Genomic DNA, 14,267 nt, shown 5'->3' with positions numbered 1-14,267 from the left:
TTCCAAGAAACTAAATGTATTTCAAACGCCTGTTATTAAAGAAAGATACAGATTCATTTGCAACAAATAATAGGAATGAACGACGTTTAAAAACTTGTAAATACGAAGAGTGTCGATTATCCGTTTTTTTCTAAAATGAAAAAATGTATCTTACAAATATGCCTTTTAAATGATTTACGAATAATACATATAATTTTGGATCGTACTTTATATAATAGTTAAATTAAATTTTAACTGCTGATGATAAAAAATTAATCATTCAATATTCGAATACTTTTAAATTTTTAAAAATTCTTCACATAGTTTAAAGTAAGTTGAGCTTATAGTCTTTGAAATTCATTGGTGCTTACGATAGTAAATAACATTTTTCAATTTTACGGTTGTGTTAAAGTACAGACACAATTTTATTCCATTTAGTATATTTTTATTTAAAACGAGGACTTTCAAAAGATTTAATTCGCTAAATTTCAACTACGTAATTTTCCTGCTTTTAAATAATCTGATTTAGCATTGTTATGTTATTTATTACACTGAATTTATATACATGAAAAAATATGCATGAACATGAAATATATAAGTAATTAAAAAGAATTTTCATTTAATAAAAAAAAAGTAAAATTTGAAATATTTTAAATATGTTGCAAAAGTTGATTAAAAATTTTAAAACAAGTTGCTCCAAATATTTACAATCAGACAAACTGGCAAATGTTAGAATTTGAAAGATTTAGATTTAATCAGCACATGTGGATCATGTACTTTGATAAAATTAGCGTAACTATTCATCAAGTATTTCTTGTAAATTTGATCTACCACTAACTATTATTGCCAAACTCTGGGAAATCTGAAGAGACCACCCTAAAAGCGTTATATCAGTACCTGTGAAAATTTTAATCTAAAATAAAATCATGAGCATGTCATGAGACAACTTCAAGCAAGTTAAATATATATTAATATATATTCGTACATATATTGCGTCATATAATCATCAAGTGGCCTTTTATGAAAAATAAAATCATTGTAAATTATTTATTGCAAAATATAAAATAACATCGACATAAAAAAAATTGTGCCATTATTCGCTCGTAAACACAATAACATACACTTGCTAAAAATGTATCTTTAGTTAACAAGTTATATACCTTTTCAATGTTTTTTAGAAAAATACCACTCTTTATTGTCTTGAAAAAGTTAAAAGCTTTATTAGTCTCAGCTTTTCAGCCACAACGTATCGTAAAGGTCTTTACGCCTTTGGTTGAAAATCGGTATTTGTGATCGAACTTCATCGATAACTTTCAAATCTGAAAGCAAATGGTGCAAAAATTTAATGATTAAGAAATTATTTCTGATTGCAAAATGAATGTGATGTTGAAAAAAAATTACCGATATCTTTAACTATCATGTCCTCGATAGCCTCGAGCTCCGCAAGCACCTCGCCCCATGGGCTTGTGAGCATTGTGTGTCCCCAAGCGATGTAACCGGGACCACCGGCTCTCGCGGGCGACACACAAGCTACATAAAGCTGGTTGTCGTTGGCTCTTGCTCGCTGCAACAGCGACCAATGTAATGGACCAGTCGTCATGTTGAAAGCAGCAGGGTAAATGAGCATGGAGCAGCCTTGCTTACGATAAAGTTTTGCCATTTCTTCGAATCTAATGTCGTAGCAGATGCCCAGGCCGATTTTGCAATTTTTCACTTCGAATGTGTTCAAAGTTTCACCCGGGCTAAGAATATCGCTTTCTCGGAAAGTTATTTTGTCCTTGATGTCGATGTCAAATAAATGTACCTGTCGAAAAAAAAATGTAAGAACGGGGATAGTACAATTTTGTATTCGACTGGGTCATAGTTCAATGTCCGTTACGTAGTATTGGTAAAAAAAATTAAGCTTACGTCGTCATGGTGGGAGGAACAATACATAATTCATCTCATTGAGAGCTTTAGTTAACTGACTAAATTTTATCGCAGCTAATGCTTATTTTATGCGGTTGCAAACTGCGTAGAAAATCAACGTGACAAGCTTTTGATGCGATAAGGAAAATCGTGGAACAAGTCGGATTGAAAATAATCTTACTTTGCGATGCTTGGCAACAAGCTCTCCTTTTGGATTCCAAACGGTGCAAGTATTGTAATATTTGTCACCGTCTTTTTCTGGTATCGTTCCACCAATCACGTATATTCCATTTCTCTTGGCGGCATCGGCTAGTGCGATGCATGTTGCACCTTTTGGAATGGTCTCGGCGTATTTTGGAAAATGATCTATTGTTATAAAAGAAATACAAATAGAATGTTGAACGAAAGATCTCAAACATTAATTGTAAGTCGAGAAATTTAATAATTTTAAATGTTATTAGCGTAAGCGCAAGTATTGTTTTATTTTCGCTCTAAGAAAAAGTAATGAACTTATTTACCTGTGCCGTATGGAGAATTAAAACATTCTGGGAGAGTAATAATGTCAGCCCCTTTTTCTTTGGCTTTAGTAATAAAAGAAATTGCTTTGTTTATATTTGCCTCCTTATCATCGCCAACTGATAGCTGGGCAAGAGCCAACCGCAGAGCTAAAAAATTGGTAATATTTTTATAATAATTTGACAACAATTTTTAAATAGTTAAAATTTTTTACTAACTCGACATGGCTCTGACAGCTTGATTGGCAAAGTATCGAGTTTGCAACATTCTGAGGTTATGGTGTGCAGAGTGTTTGAAACCGCAATCTCGCTCATTTTCTGCGTCGTTCGTATGCAACACTCTTATCAATATTCAACAGATCGAGACATTTTTATTCATTTTATCTAAGTGGTACAAAAAATATTTAGAAATAAATCAACCATTATTTACTTGCCTTCTTCACTTTATTAACATAGTTTTTCTTTCAAATGTTCTTTGTTAATTGATTGAACACACACATGACATTTGAATAATTATTTATTATTAGAATTTAACTATGAACAAATGTTCATACTTTGAGGAGAGTGGATATGAATTTCTTTAAAAAATTGATTAGAATTTATGTACACGAATCAAAACGTTATGACCACATTTAATATTTCTAGTATTCTAGATTTAATACTTCTAGATAATATTACCAAAAAAATAATTGATAAAAAATAAGCATCACAAGCAAATAATTTTTTTTTTAAACGTCTAGGTCTCGAATAAAAATTTATGAAAATAGATAATCCTTGATGAATCCATAGGATTCATTTACATAAATATACTCATCAATCAGATGAATACCTGAGTTATTCTCTTCTTCTCGACTTTGGAGAACGGCTTGAACTTCTAGATCTTCTACGATGCTTATTCCTAGCTCTTTCAGAAGGATCTGAGTAATCTGATCTTCTATGCCTCGTTTTTTCACGTTCTTTCTCTTTTTTTCTATTTTTATGACTTAGTCTTTCTGATGAAATGTCACGATTTTTGTGTTTCTTAGACTTTTTTGATTTTTTAGGTTTATAATCTTCCTCACTAGTGTCAGAAGAATTTCTTCTGTGAGTTTTTCTTGGTTTTTCATCTCTATTATCATCAGATGAATCTCTATGTCTACTTTTTGATGAGCTCCTTTTCTTCATGACTTTTTTTGATTCTGAGCTACTATCAGATGAATCTCTTTTCTTCTTTTTTGTATATCTTTCTTTGGATCTACTTCTTCTACCATTTTTTTCATCAATATCTTTGGATATACCAGGCTTTGCACGTTCATTATTTTTATATTCTTGGTACTTGTTGATATCTATAAAGAATCAATGTTTATATTAAAAGCTAACTCAACAGTATAATATTTATCAATTCTGTATTTAAAGGGACTTTTAAAGCCTAGTATCACTTTGACTTGCTTATATTTTTTTAAAGACTCATTGTGTTCTATTTCAATATCAAAATAAAATATTTTAGATAAAAAGTCCCTTATAAATTTATTGAATAACTACTCACTTAAAACCTTTGAGAGGCGCAAATACTCGTCAGCAGTTACAGGTTCAACCAGTTGTTCGCCTATATTTATAACATCTCCTCCTAGTGCCAGTTTAATCATTAAACGAGCGTCTTGTTCATCAAATCCTTCTATCTGACCATAAAGACCAGCATTTTTGCCAGCTAAAATTCTCACATAACCAAATTTCTTTAGTTTTAATTCTCCTTCTTCTTGGTTTGCTTTCTTCGAACGGGCTTTCTGAACAATTAATTTGTCTGCTCCAAGTCCCATGCCTTTTGGACGTAGTTCTGGTATAGCCGGTGCCACAACTCTGTAATTGAATTTATCATTAAAATTTAAAATCAAAAAATAAAAGCCAAAAATTCAATTAAGAAAAGTTGTTCAAAAAATTCAATTATCAAAATGAGAGGTACTTACTTTTCATTTTTACCAATGCCTTTGTCTGGCTTCCAGCCCATTCCCCTAAGCATGGCTATGCCAAATTGTTCAATTGGAATATTTTCATAGTCTTCTAATGTAGACTGTTCCTGTCCTACTAAATTGTCTTCATTACCTATTGGGACGGTGAGATTATTTTCTGGTTTAGGTTTTTCTGAACTGAGGTCAGAAATTATTTCACGAGCAGCTTGCTCTTCTAATGTTAATGGTTTTTCATCATCGGGTTCTTTTTTAATATTAGTTACTGGAACTGGCAATTCACTTTTTGATGTTGTGCCATTCTGTATGTCATCATGCTTCTCTTGTTTGATAACTAATTCACTATTTTTCGTTTTTGACTCATAAATGTCCGCATCTACTTTGTTAACAATTCTATCATGCCAAGTCTTTGAACCAGTCATAGGAATTACTAGTTCGTTTTTTACCTCTTCTTCTTTGCTAAAATTAAAAAAATAACAATCAACATCTCATTTTGTTTTGTTATCAAATGTCAGTCAATAAGAGGTTATGTAGAATTGAAAACTAATGCAATACATACCCTATTATTTTGAAATTTTTATCATCCACACACTGGATATACTCGACTTTTTTCTTTTCCGGTGCCGGTACATTTTTTAAAGTTGGTTTTTTTATTGATTTCGAAAATCCAAAAGAAATCTTCTTCTCCTCGTCTGCCATTATTTATTTTTAAAATGTTGACGTTCGGGACGATTGACACTTTCGAGACTACTGTTGGCTACACTGTATTGTTTACTGTTGCGGGTAAATTTGCCATTGCCAACTGCAAATTTTGAATTGCATCTGTAAACGAAAATTTGAAATGATTAAAGTACTGTTGAAAATGCATATTTGGAACTTTTTAGTAGAATTTTTTAAAGCAATATATTTAGATTATTAAGTTAAGTAAAAAAAATTGATGTTGTTATATTGGGCATTCAAGATATATTTGTAAGTACGGAAATACTTTGGTATTTGTCTTTTCCAACAAATGAAGTAATTAAAACCTCTTATTACATAGCGAAAAGCGTTTAGAGCAATTAGAGGAAGTAAGTAGCGTTTGCGGCTTGGCAAAATATACATTAACACGCGGTACTTAATTAAAAGCCGTAAGTTTTGCTGAAAAGCACTGTCAATTATGGTATTCTGGAAAACAACGGTTACAAAAAGTGCGTGTTGGAGACGGATCCAGTACATAGCCGTGAGTGATTCTGGTGGGGGCGGCCAGAGAAATGCACTTGATTCATGTAAAATGTGTTTAGCGCACGGCGTTCACCTATGGTATCCCTTCAGTCATTGCACACTATTCACGAAGTTAACACGGGACGCATGACACTGCAACATGTCAAGGTAAGCTTTTCTGATTTAGTTTTTTTTTTTTTTTAATTATGAATCTTATCTTTTTTACGTGGAGGGATAATTTACTTGTGACAACGATGAACATTATTTTACCGTAAAAATTGTTTTCTTTAAAATCGAATGGATTTTTTTCGTGAATGTCTAGGCTTTACAGACATCAAACTGTTTGGATAAAAATACGACAGAATTGACAACATTTTTTATAATAATTAAAGTTTCTGTTTGATGAGATCAACAAGTTCCACTCAGCTCCAAAAACGTTGATTTACCACCCAATCCTTCTTATTTATTGACTTAAGCTGTGCTGCAATAATGAAAATAATTAAGAAAGATACAGGAAAAATCATTTTAATGTAAAATTAGTTACGTCCCGTTGTCCACGAGAACGCAAATAACTGTAAACACCAAGTTCTAAAGCACTTGCAAAGTGTAACACTGTATGCTTTTTGGAGGAATTACGATGATGTACCTGAAATGTCTCACGAATATTATATTTTATCTTTTTAACGAAGCTTGTGTAGCTTAACACTATTATTGATAACCTTCCAATTATAGTTTTCTTTTTTATTCTTTGAATTAAGTTCTTATTTGCATTATTTGTTTTATTTTCATTCAACATAATGCTTGAAATCTCAGCTGACGCTTTGTTGTTCATCTTGCAAAATTCAATTATTCACTTTTAACCTTGAAGTTAAATTCACGGTAGGGCTTGACCCGAAAGATTTTTTCTCACTGCATGTTGCAATAGTTTATTATGAGCGTTTGTTATTTATGAAATTATGGGAAAAAAACAAGTTTTGAGTAAGCTTTTCATAATTCATAGCAAATGTAACCTCAGTTTTATTAAATTATGTTTACTATTCGAACATGAATTCTATACCTTTCGTTGTAGACAAAATAATGTTAAAAATCTCAAAACGTTTGATAGAACATGTTGCTGAACCTATATTCCTCTTCGAGCTTTTTTTCATCAAATTGAAATAAACTGTGTTCGTTCAATTGCTCGTTGCATGCTAGCATAGAAAGAAACGAACTCTATACAATGCAAAATCGTAAAAAGTATTTCGCTGTATAGAACGCGCAATCGTGGCTTTGTCCCCGTTCGCGCAAAGACTCGCACCAGAAATCGGGATAAGAATTCAATGCAACGAGGATGCAATTATAGGAGCTGATTCGGTATTGGAGGTACTCGGTGCAATTTTCGAGATTGTCCAAATGTCCATTGTGCGTAAAAGACCGAACTAAGTTGGGAAAATTAATTGATTGCGTAACCCTGCTGATCGCTATACTTGTTACAAAAGATCGTTGAATTGTACGCACCATGCTTGCACGCGTTTCGGCGCGGTAATTAAAAACGTCGTCGCGTGCGACGAGTTCCCAGCTGAGATCGACGAGTCTGCGTGCTCGCGTGAGCCTGCGCTTGTCTGTGCGCTATCATGGAAATCCGATCGCTCCATTCATACGATTTTTTTTCCTGGTTCAAAATCCCTGGAGTTACGTATAGGCGAGTCAGGCCGTTTATCGGCGCACTCGGCAAAAGGCTCGAATCGCTCGTCATAGGATGGCGCGCGAGTGACTCGACGCGCGATGGGTCGCGCCGTGGTAAGTTGGCCGCTCGAAACCGGAACCGCGCGGATAATGACGCGGAAGCGAGTTATATTTGTCACGGGGATTGGGCTAGTACGCGCGCGTCGTCGCGCACCTGTCCGCACCGGCACACGCAGTCTCCCGATCTGCATGGTTTGTTACGTTAGACGTTCGCATTCATACGCGTACATAGTCATACGCGTGTATGCATGGGTTCTGATACACGGCAACCAATGCAGCCGGAAGGAAGATGCAGGCCGCGAGTATACGAGCCATAACACACATCGCGCGCTCACACATACGCGCGACTTGTTTATGCGCGTGTTCCATTGTTGTTGACGCGATCCAAACTCCGCGGCTGTTCGCATGCCATAGGCGCAAGTCATTAACCCGAAATCTTTACGCTTCGTCTACTATTTGCATTTTTTTTCCCACACGCAAAAAGCCCCGTGTGCGTCAAATTATATTATATGGTATTATGTGCGATATATGCGCGGGCGCGTGTGACTGCTCTCCGAGTGTATTACAGCACTCGCGCGCGACCATCGACTGAATGACTTGCGTGACGACGCTTTTCCCTTTTTTATTTCACGTTTTTTAATTGCGATAAAGGAGGGTTGAGAAACTATGTCGACCGGCACTTGGCTTGGAAATTTCGCAGCGTTCGCACAGGCACTTTTTTACGAATCAAAGGTGTCATGATTTCTTTATCGACTTTCAGACTCAATTTCATCCTAGTATTACTGTCCATTTCTCACGTGAGGGCGTTCGGTAAACGATCCACCGAAGGAGTTGGCTTCGCGTGGGATGTGACACCGGCCGATCGACAAGACTACCATCCCGGGAATCAGCTCGGTTGGTCCACGCTCCGCCTCGATGATTCGCCTTTCGAGGTGCGCAGCGTCAGTGGAGTCGGTAAGCGTCTCTCGAGCAAGTCGTCCGACGCAACGAGCGGCCAGCAAAAGCGACTCCGTCGCCAGGTCGACGAACAGCACATCGTCGATATCAAGCCCGAAAACAAAAGCTCGCGAGAAGCTCGAATGATGCCGTCGTCGTCGTCGGACAGCTGGTCCAAGTCGTTGGTTTCGCCGTCGGCGGCCTACCGACACCGATACGACCAGTACGATCCGATTTACGACGACGACGTGGACAACAGCGAGGCGGCTAATTTGCCTCCGCTCATAAGAGCCCACTACGCGCCAAAAACGGACTTTGTAACCAGTGGCAGAGGCAGGTCACTGAATCCTCACCTAGATGGACGCTATCCCGAAGCAAGAGAGTCTCGGGATTTACCGGTATCCAGAACGTACGAGGATTACGACGTACCGGTGTTCCGCAATATCGTTCGAGAGCACGATTTCGATGTTCAGCTACCGAAAAATTATTATCCCAATCGGCATCGGTCGCAGGTAAGACCACTCGTTGAATTGCCAATTAGTTTTTCTTTTCGTGGGATAGAGCTCGATAAAAATCGTATCGGTTTTACAGAGAGACTTTTATCACCGAGGCGCCGCCAGCAGCAGCATTCCCTACAACAACCGATATCGAGACGAAGACGAGGATTACGAAACGTACGGCCGATACAGACCGATGCCCAAGCCAAAGAGAATCATCTATTACGCCACCCTTCCGGAGATCGTGCGGAAGCCGGTCGATTTGAGAAACTATCAGCGCCCGTACGAAGCTGTAGTCGTGTCGGCGTCGCCGCAACTTCGACCGGAAGCCCAGATCGAGCCCGAAAGAAACAGAGTGGCGCCGAATACCGTTGCCGTAGTTCCAGCCGAGCCTAGCAGAAGGCCATTGCGATATTCCTATGATAACAACTATGACAATTACGTGAAAAGGTCAAGTTATTACGATCGCAGAAGACCTCCTTACGCCGCAGGTAAAACTACCTTCAGTGCGACCAGCTTTGAATGAGTAACTGCTGTGCAATTTGTGCAACTAATTTCTTGCTCTATATATTCGGGCCGAAAATACTGGTGTAGGCAATACTAACCAAATAATACTTCTTCATTTAAGAATTACCTTTGTGCATTGAAAGAAATCATAAATCGGTTCTGAAGTAATTAAATTGTATTCGTAATTTTTGCAAAAGATTTCTTTCAACGTATTTCTAATAGTTTGCTAGATTTATTACATAACGAATGATTTCATTTTCACTTATATTTTAAGCTTTCCTATGGGTACTGCTGATTTTCCTGGACACAAGATTTTATTTATAACAAATTTGTCTCTAATCAAGAACGCTTTCATTAATTTGTTTTGTAAGCATTTAAAAATAAAATGTCTATACATTTAATTTAACGGCTGTCCTATATTCTAGAGTTACCAAAATAAAACTCATAAAACCTATGTTCAACTTTTTCTCAATTATTGCAAATTTTGCAAATATTTTATTATGCACGTCAAACGATACAAAACACATAACGACAAAAATGAATTATGTAAATAAATAATTATAATTGTATAAATGAAAAATGAATTCGTTTATAGGTGAAGAGGATCGGTTGGATCGAATGCGAGCTAGTTTCAACGATCGAATCCGAAGCGATGATCGTAGGTATGAGAGCTTGGCTCGATCAGTCAATGATCGTAAAACTCCTTGGCCAATTCAGATTGGAGCAGAAGTCAACGTTAAAGAAAATGAAAGAATACCCGGTAGAAAGTTTTTTGGTCAAATTGATAACTACGGTAGATACGATGATTCAAGATACAAAAAAATTATCGATAACGAAGATAGAAAAGAAGTTTTCAATGACGAAAGAAAAAATAACGAACGCATTAATAATACAAATAGTAATAGCTACAATAATAACGACTCCAAATGATGATTAAATAATTATTAAATATTACTTTTGATGTAACAAATGAATAAAAAATAATACAAACACTATATTACAAATTTAAATTACAAATTAAAATTGAAATCGTTTAAAACCAATGTAAGTAATAAGTATGAAATTATAACTAAAGAAATGTCAATTAATTATTTTAGAATCAAATCTTTAAATTATTGATAACTGTAACTTTTAAAGCCTGTCCAAGTGAAGCTATTTTTACGATTTTCATATTGGTAATATAAGTTTTTTTTTCACAAATATATATTAAATATACATTAATTTTGAAAATTCGAAATGCTAATAGAATTAATTGGGATGCTTTATTCGAAATTCTACTGATTTTTTAAATTTTGCAACAGAAATTTTGCGGATTTCTATTTTGCTATTAAATGGTATCTACTGAAAAGATAACGAAAAATTTACCGACTGAGCAGAATAAGATTCTCGAGAGGTGCTGCCACCTACACCTAATTATAATAGAGAATATGTATTACAGTCTATATTTCTCGTGTGTCTCATTTGTAAACAAAGTTGGCATTTTTCAACCAATTATGTAGAACACACTAGGTAACGTAATCTCGTCGTATTTCAATACTTATAAATCATTGCCAACGTACCTCATTTTGGTTCAAAAAATGTCATTTCATGCGTTTAAAAATCAATAAATTTTATGAGAGAGTATCTTTTTTTTCATTTTATTACGAGTACTTTTTTATAAAATTATAGAAATTACTCCAAGTATTTTATGCTTATAAGTATTAGTTTCCAAATTTTCAGTACAATATTTTAGTTGACATATCAGTTCAATTTTTCATTGCTGGAAATAAGTATGAGTTTTGCAGTGCGCACCACGGTATTTTTTACTACATTATATAGCTTTGAAAGTTTATTCAAATTTCATTTTTTAAATTTCAGGTATTGAAACATAACATTTTTAGCTTGTTTTTTATTGTTCCAAAAGCCTTATCTTGAAATTAATTTAATGGACATTTTTTTAAATTATTGTACTATACTGAGTACGTTAAAGAAGTACTCTCGAACATTGTGCGCGTTTATAACCGTTCAAATGAATAACTTTTAATTGTTTTTGCTCAAAGTTTTCGTGAAATTTAAGAAACGTACACCATAGGTAAGCGTTAGCTCTGTTTGGGTCAACACCCGAGTGGTGAAACGTGCATAAGTATAAAAAATTCGGGCGTTCCATTGGACAGAATTACTACTCACCAAATATAGTTGAAATTTCTAAAAATCATTCAAATTTTTTTACTTGTCCATTTGGCATTTTTTGATGAATAATTGGTTAATTATTATTTATACAAGCTTGTCTGACAAACAGAGAAAGTATAATAGGAGCATATTAATTGTCAACCGAGGAGAGAAAAGTAAATAAATGTTTAAAGTTTTTTAAAATTAAAGTTCGTTTACATTTCTTCATATACTAATGTAGCAAAAGTATAAATTTCTTTCCAGCAACTAAATAATATTAAAAAATTTTGACATTTTTGATGCAGCAAAAAAACATGCATTAAATAAATAATATTTACAATTGAAGCTGCAATTAATTTTATAGTTCATAATATCAGTAATTTTGATATTCTAAACAAAGTTTGAGTTTTTATTTGTAAAGTGATTCATTGTTCTTCTTCTCTATGGTTTTGTACTTGATTTTGTTCTCTTGTTTGTTCTCTTATTATATCTTCGTACATTCGTCTCAGAAATGGTAGATCTTCTTCGCCATTTTCAATTCTTTGTAGCATTTCATGAATTTCATCGTACTCGTCTTTGAGGTCAACATATTGGCCAGGTTGTAATTCGGGAAAAAAATAAACTTGAATTTGTCCATTGTTTCGTAGTATGTACAAGCAAAATCTTTCTTCTCTTTGTACTCCACGGCAGATTTCTATCATATTCTCAGTAATCATATCATTTTCTATTAGTATAAGTAATCTCATACAGCGCGCGTGACCTAATAGATTTGTCATACTTTCTTCTGTTAAAGAAGGACATGAGTAAAGACAAAGTTTTTTCAAATTGTCACATCTGCGAAGATTTGTTCCTCTGATCTCTGTTTGATGACTTATAGATAATTTTTTTAAAAATCGTAAATTTAAAAACTTGTCTAGGATATCATCGTTAAATCCTACAATGTTTCCTATGTCTATTTCTTCTATTTCTCTATTATTACTAACAAATTTTTGTGCAATTTCCGTGGTGATTCTCCCGCCAAAGAGGATTAATTTTTTTAAACCACATACTCCAGACAAGAAGCTTAAATTAGTCTTAGGGTTTATTTTACTTATATGCAACACACTTAATTTTGTTGGACGGGCGAAATAGATTGGTCGAATCAACTTTACTTCATTTCCTATAATATGCAGTTCTTCTAGATTGTCAAATCTATCCATATTCTGTCAAATATTAGAATTCATATAAAATATTTTGCCATTTTTGGTGAATTATTCTTTATTTTTATCAATTCTTACCGTCAATATGCTTTCGATAAAATAGGCCTCTGGCATTTGAATATGCATATGTGTGATTGTCCTGGGCAATGCTTCCATAAATATTATTAAGTGACGAGCATTAAAATCCTTTGGATTTATTTCCCAAATTATTGTTTTTAATGTAGAACCCTTTCTGAAAATTGGTGCAAATAATACCATATCTATTTTATTTGAGGGTAGTAAAACTAATTCTTCAAGATGATTTATCACTTTTCCAAAAAAATTCTTGAGTATTTTTGATGGAACTTTAAAGTCCCATATTACGCTACGCAACTTTTCTCCTTTTGACAGCATGCTGAATACTTTCTCTATCCATCTTGGATGGTCTCTAGTATTGATTATAGGATGATGCTCGAAACATATACAACAAGATGTCAAGTATTTTATACTTTTTTCAAGTGTTTGCAGAACAGTATTAACTGTCAAATTTGGTCGTTTGATGAAATGTTGGCATACTTTCCAACCTGTCACGTTGATCCATCCTAATTCTTTCAATACATGGTACCAATTTTTACAAACTGAAAATATATATTAATAACTAGACTTAGTAATTTTTAATATAATATGGTATTAAATACGTAATTTTTAATAACTAAAGGCAGTTAGAGAATAAAATTAAAAAATAGCTAAGAAAAATCACTCATATTAAGGTGAATACTTTAGTTTATGAATGTTATGAAATTTAAGAATAAATTAGCTCTCTCTCTCTCTCTATTAAAGCCGATGAGACTATTGTTTGTTGTTGTTATGAAAGCTATGCTGAGACGATTCAAAGTACTACCGTAAACCTGAAATAGCTTTTGATCAGAGGGCGGGAAAGGTTACACGATGAAATTATTTTTAAAGAAGAAAAGTCAAAATAGTATGTTTGAGCAGTTTTGTGATTCAAACACGCAAAATTTGTGAATTAAATGCAAATTATTTGTTTACAAATTTCAAGAAAATTGATAAATTTGTTATAAATTGAGGAGGATATAAACGGAATTGACTCGATTAAAATATCACTTACCTAATGATGTAGCAAAACGATCCTGGATTGGTAATGTTGAAAATATACGTATTAAACAGTGTTCGCCTATTACATTAAAATTCCGCTCTGCAATTTCAAATGCCACTGGAACTTGTACTGCTTCTGGAGCTTCTTCCATTTTTGTTGCTGGTGTCTGCTCAGACTTGGATTTTTAATCGATTAATTGCTACGTACTGGTAGTAGAGCGTGCGTACGTATGAATGAATTCGATTTGATTGTGACCATCGACAATACACTCGACTTATTTTGTTTATTGTCAAATATTAGAATAGCTGCCGGCATTAAATTGAAAAGGAATGTTTACATAAATCATATTTTGAAATTAAGAGATTTGTTGAACTATTATTTTATATTATTATTTTTATTAAAGTGATTCAATTGACAAATGAATAGAAATACAAGTATATTCCAAGAAGCTCGGGGTTGATCTGGTCGTTATTTCTTGAGTTTAAAACTTACTGTAATGGCTAAAACAAAGCCATCAATTAATTTTGAGTAGTATTTGTAATATTATTTGTATTTTTTCGAACTGGATTAACCCATTAACGCGCAAAAGTGCAATTTTGTGCACGAATTTTCCG

The 14,267-nt window shown here is 34.0% G+C and overlaps 4 protein-coding genes across 5 annotated transcripts; 1 reads left to right on the top strand and 3 right to left on the bottom strand.

Annotated features, from left to right (window-relative positions):
* On the bottom strand, positions 1 to 2,762 carry LOC106656282 (omega-amidase NIT2). The gene is made up of 5 exons (XM_014377152.2): positions 2,622 to 2,762; positions 2,406 to 2,552; positions 2,069 to 2,253; positions 1,381 to 1,783; positions 1 to 1,298 (listed from the first exon to the last, which is right to left on the bottom strand). Exons 1-5 carry the CDS (start codon positions 2,668 to 2,670, stop codon positions 1,207 to 1,209), a joined length of 876 nt encoding a protein of 291 aa, XP_014232638.1. The 5' UTR covers positions 2,671 to 2,762; the 3' UTR covers positions 1 to 1,206.
* Positions 2,700 to 5,141, bottom strand: LOC106656281 (G-patch domain and KOW motifs-containing protein). 2 transcript variants are annotated; one of them, XM_014377150.2, is made up of 5 exons: positions 4,905 to 5,044; positions 4,346 to 4,804; positions 3,928 to 4,238; positions 3,232 to 3,727; positions 2,700 to 2,786 (listed from the first exon to the last, which is right to left on the bottom strand). In XM_014377150.2, the coding sequence occupies exons 1-4, from the start codon at positions 5,042 to 5,044 to the stop codon at positions 3,237 to 3,239; spliced, it is 1,401 nt and encodes a 466-aa protein (XP_014232636.1). In that variant the 3' UTR covers positions 2,700 to 2,786; positions 3,232 to 3,236. The 2 variants fall into 2 exon arrangements, with proteins under 2 accessions (XP_014232636.1, XP_014232637.1); XM_014377151.2 differs by lacking the exon at positions 2,700 to 2,786 and having other exon boundaries at positions 2,828 to 3,727; positions 4,905 to 5,141.
* Positions 5,142 to 5,624: 483 nt separating this feature from the next.
* Positions 5,625 to 10,140, top strand: LOC106655976. The gene is made up of 4 exons (XM_014376585.1): positions 5,625 to 5,713; positions 8,031 to 8,718; positions 8,798 to 9,194; positions 9,806 to 10,140. Exons 1-4 carry the CDS (start codon positions 5,706 to 5,708, stop codon positions 10,138 to 10,140), a joined length of 1,428 nt encoding a protein of 475 aa, XP_014232071.1. The 5' UTR covers positions 5,625 to 5,705.
* A 1,412-nt stretch (positions 10,141 to 11,552) lies between these two features.
* On the bottom strand, positions 11,553 to 13,915 carry LOC106656112. Its single transcript, XM_014376788.2, has 3 exons — positions 13,666 to 13,915; positions 12,636 to 13,174; positions 11,553 to 12,560 (listed from the first exon to the last, which is right to left on the bottom strand). Exons 1-3 carry the CDS (start codon positions 13,802 to 13,804, stop codon positions 11,784 to 11,786), a joined length of 1,455 nt encoding a protein of 484 aa, XP_014232274.1. The 5' UTR covers positions 13,805 to 13,915; the 3' UTR covers positions 11,553 to 11,783.
* Between the last annotated feature and the right edge of the window lie 352 nt (positions 13,916 to 14,267).

This window comes from Trichogramma pretiosum, unplaced genomic scaffold (assembly GCF_000599845.2).
Source record: "Trichogramma pretiosum strain Unisexual culture from Peru unplaced genomic scaffold, Tpre_2.0 scaffold72, whole genome shotgun sequence".
Taxonomy (NCBI): Eukaryota; Metazoa; Arthropoda; class Insecta; order Hymenoptera; family Trichogrammatidae; genus Trichogramma; species Trichogramma pretiosum.
The sequence above is the reverse complement of the archived record's forward strand: the minus strand, read 5'-3'. Positions and strand labels throughout refer to the sequence as shown.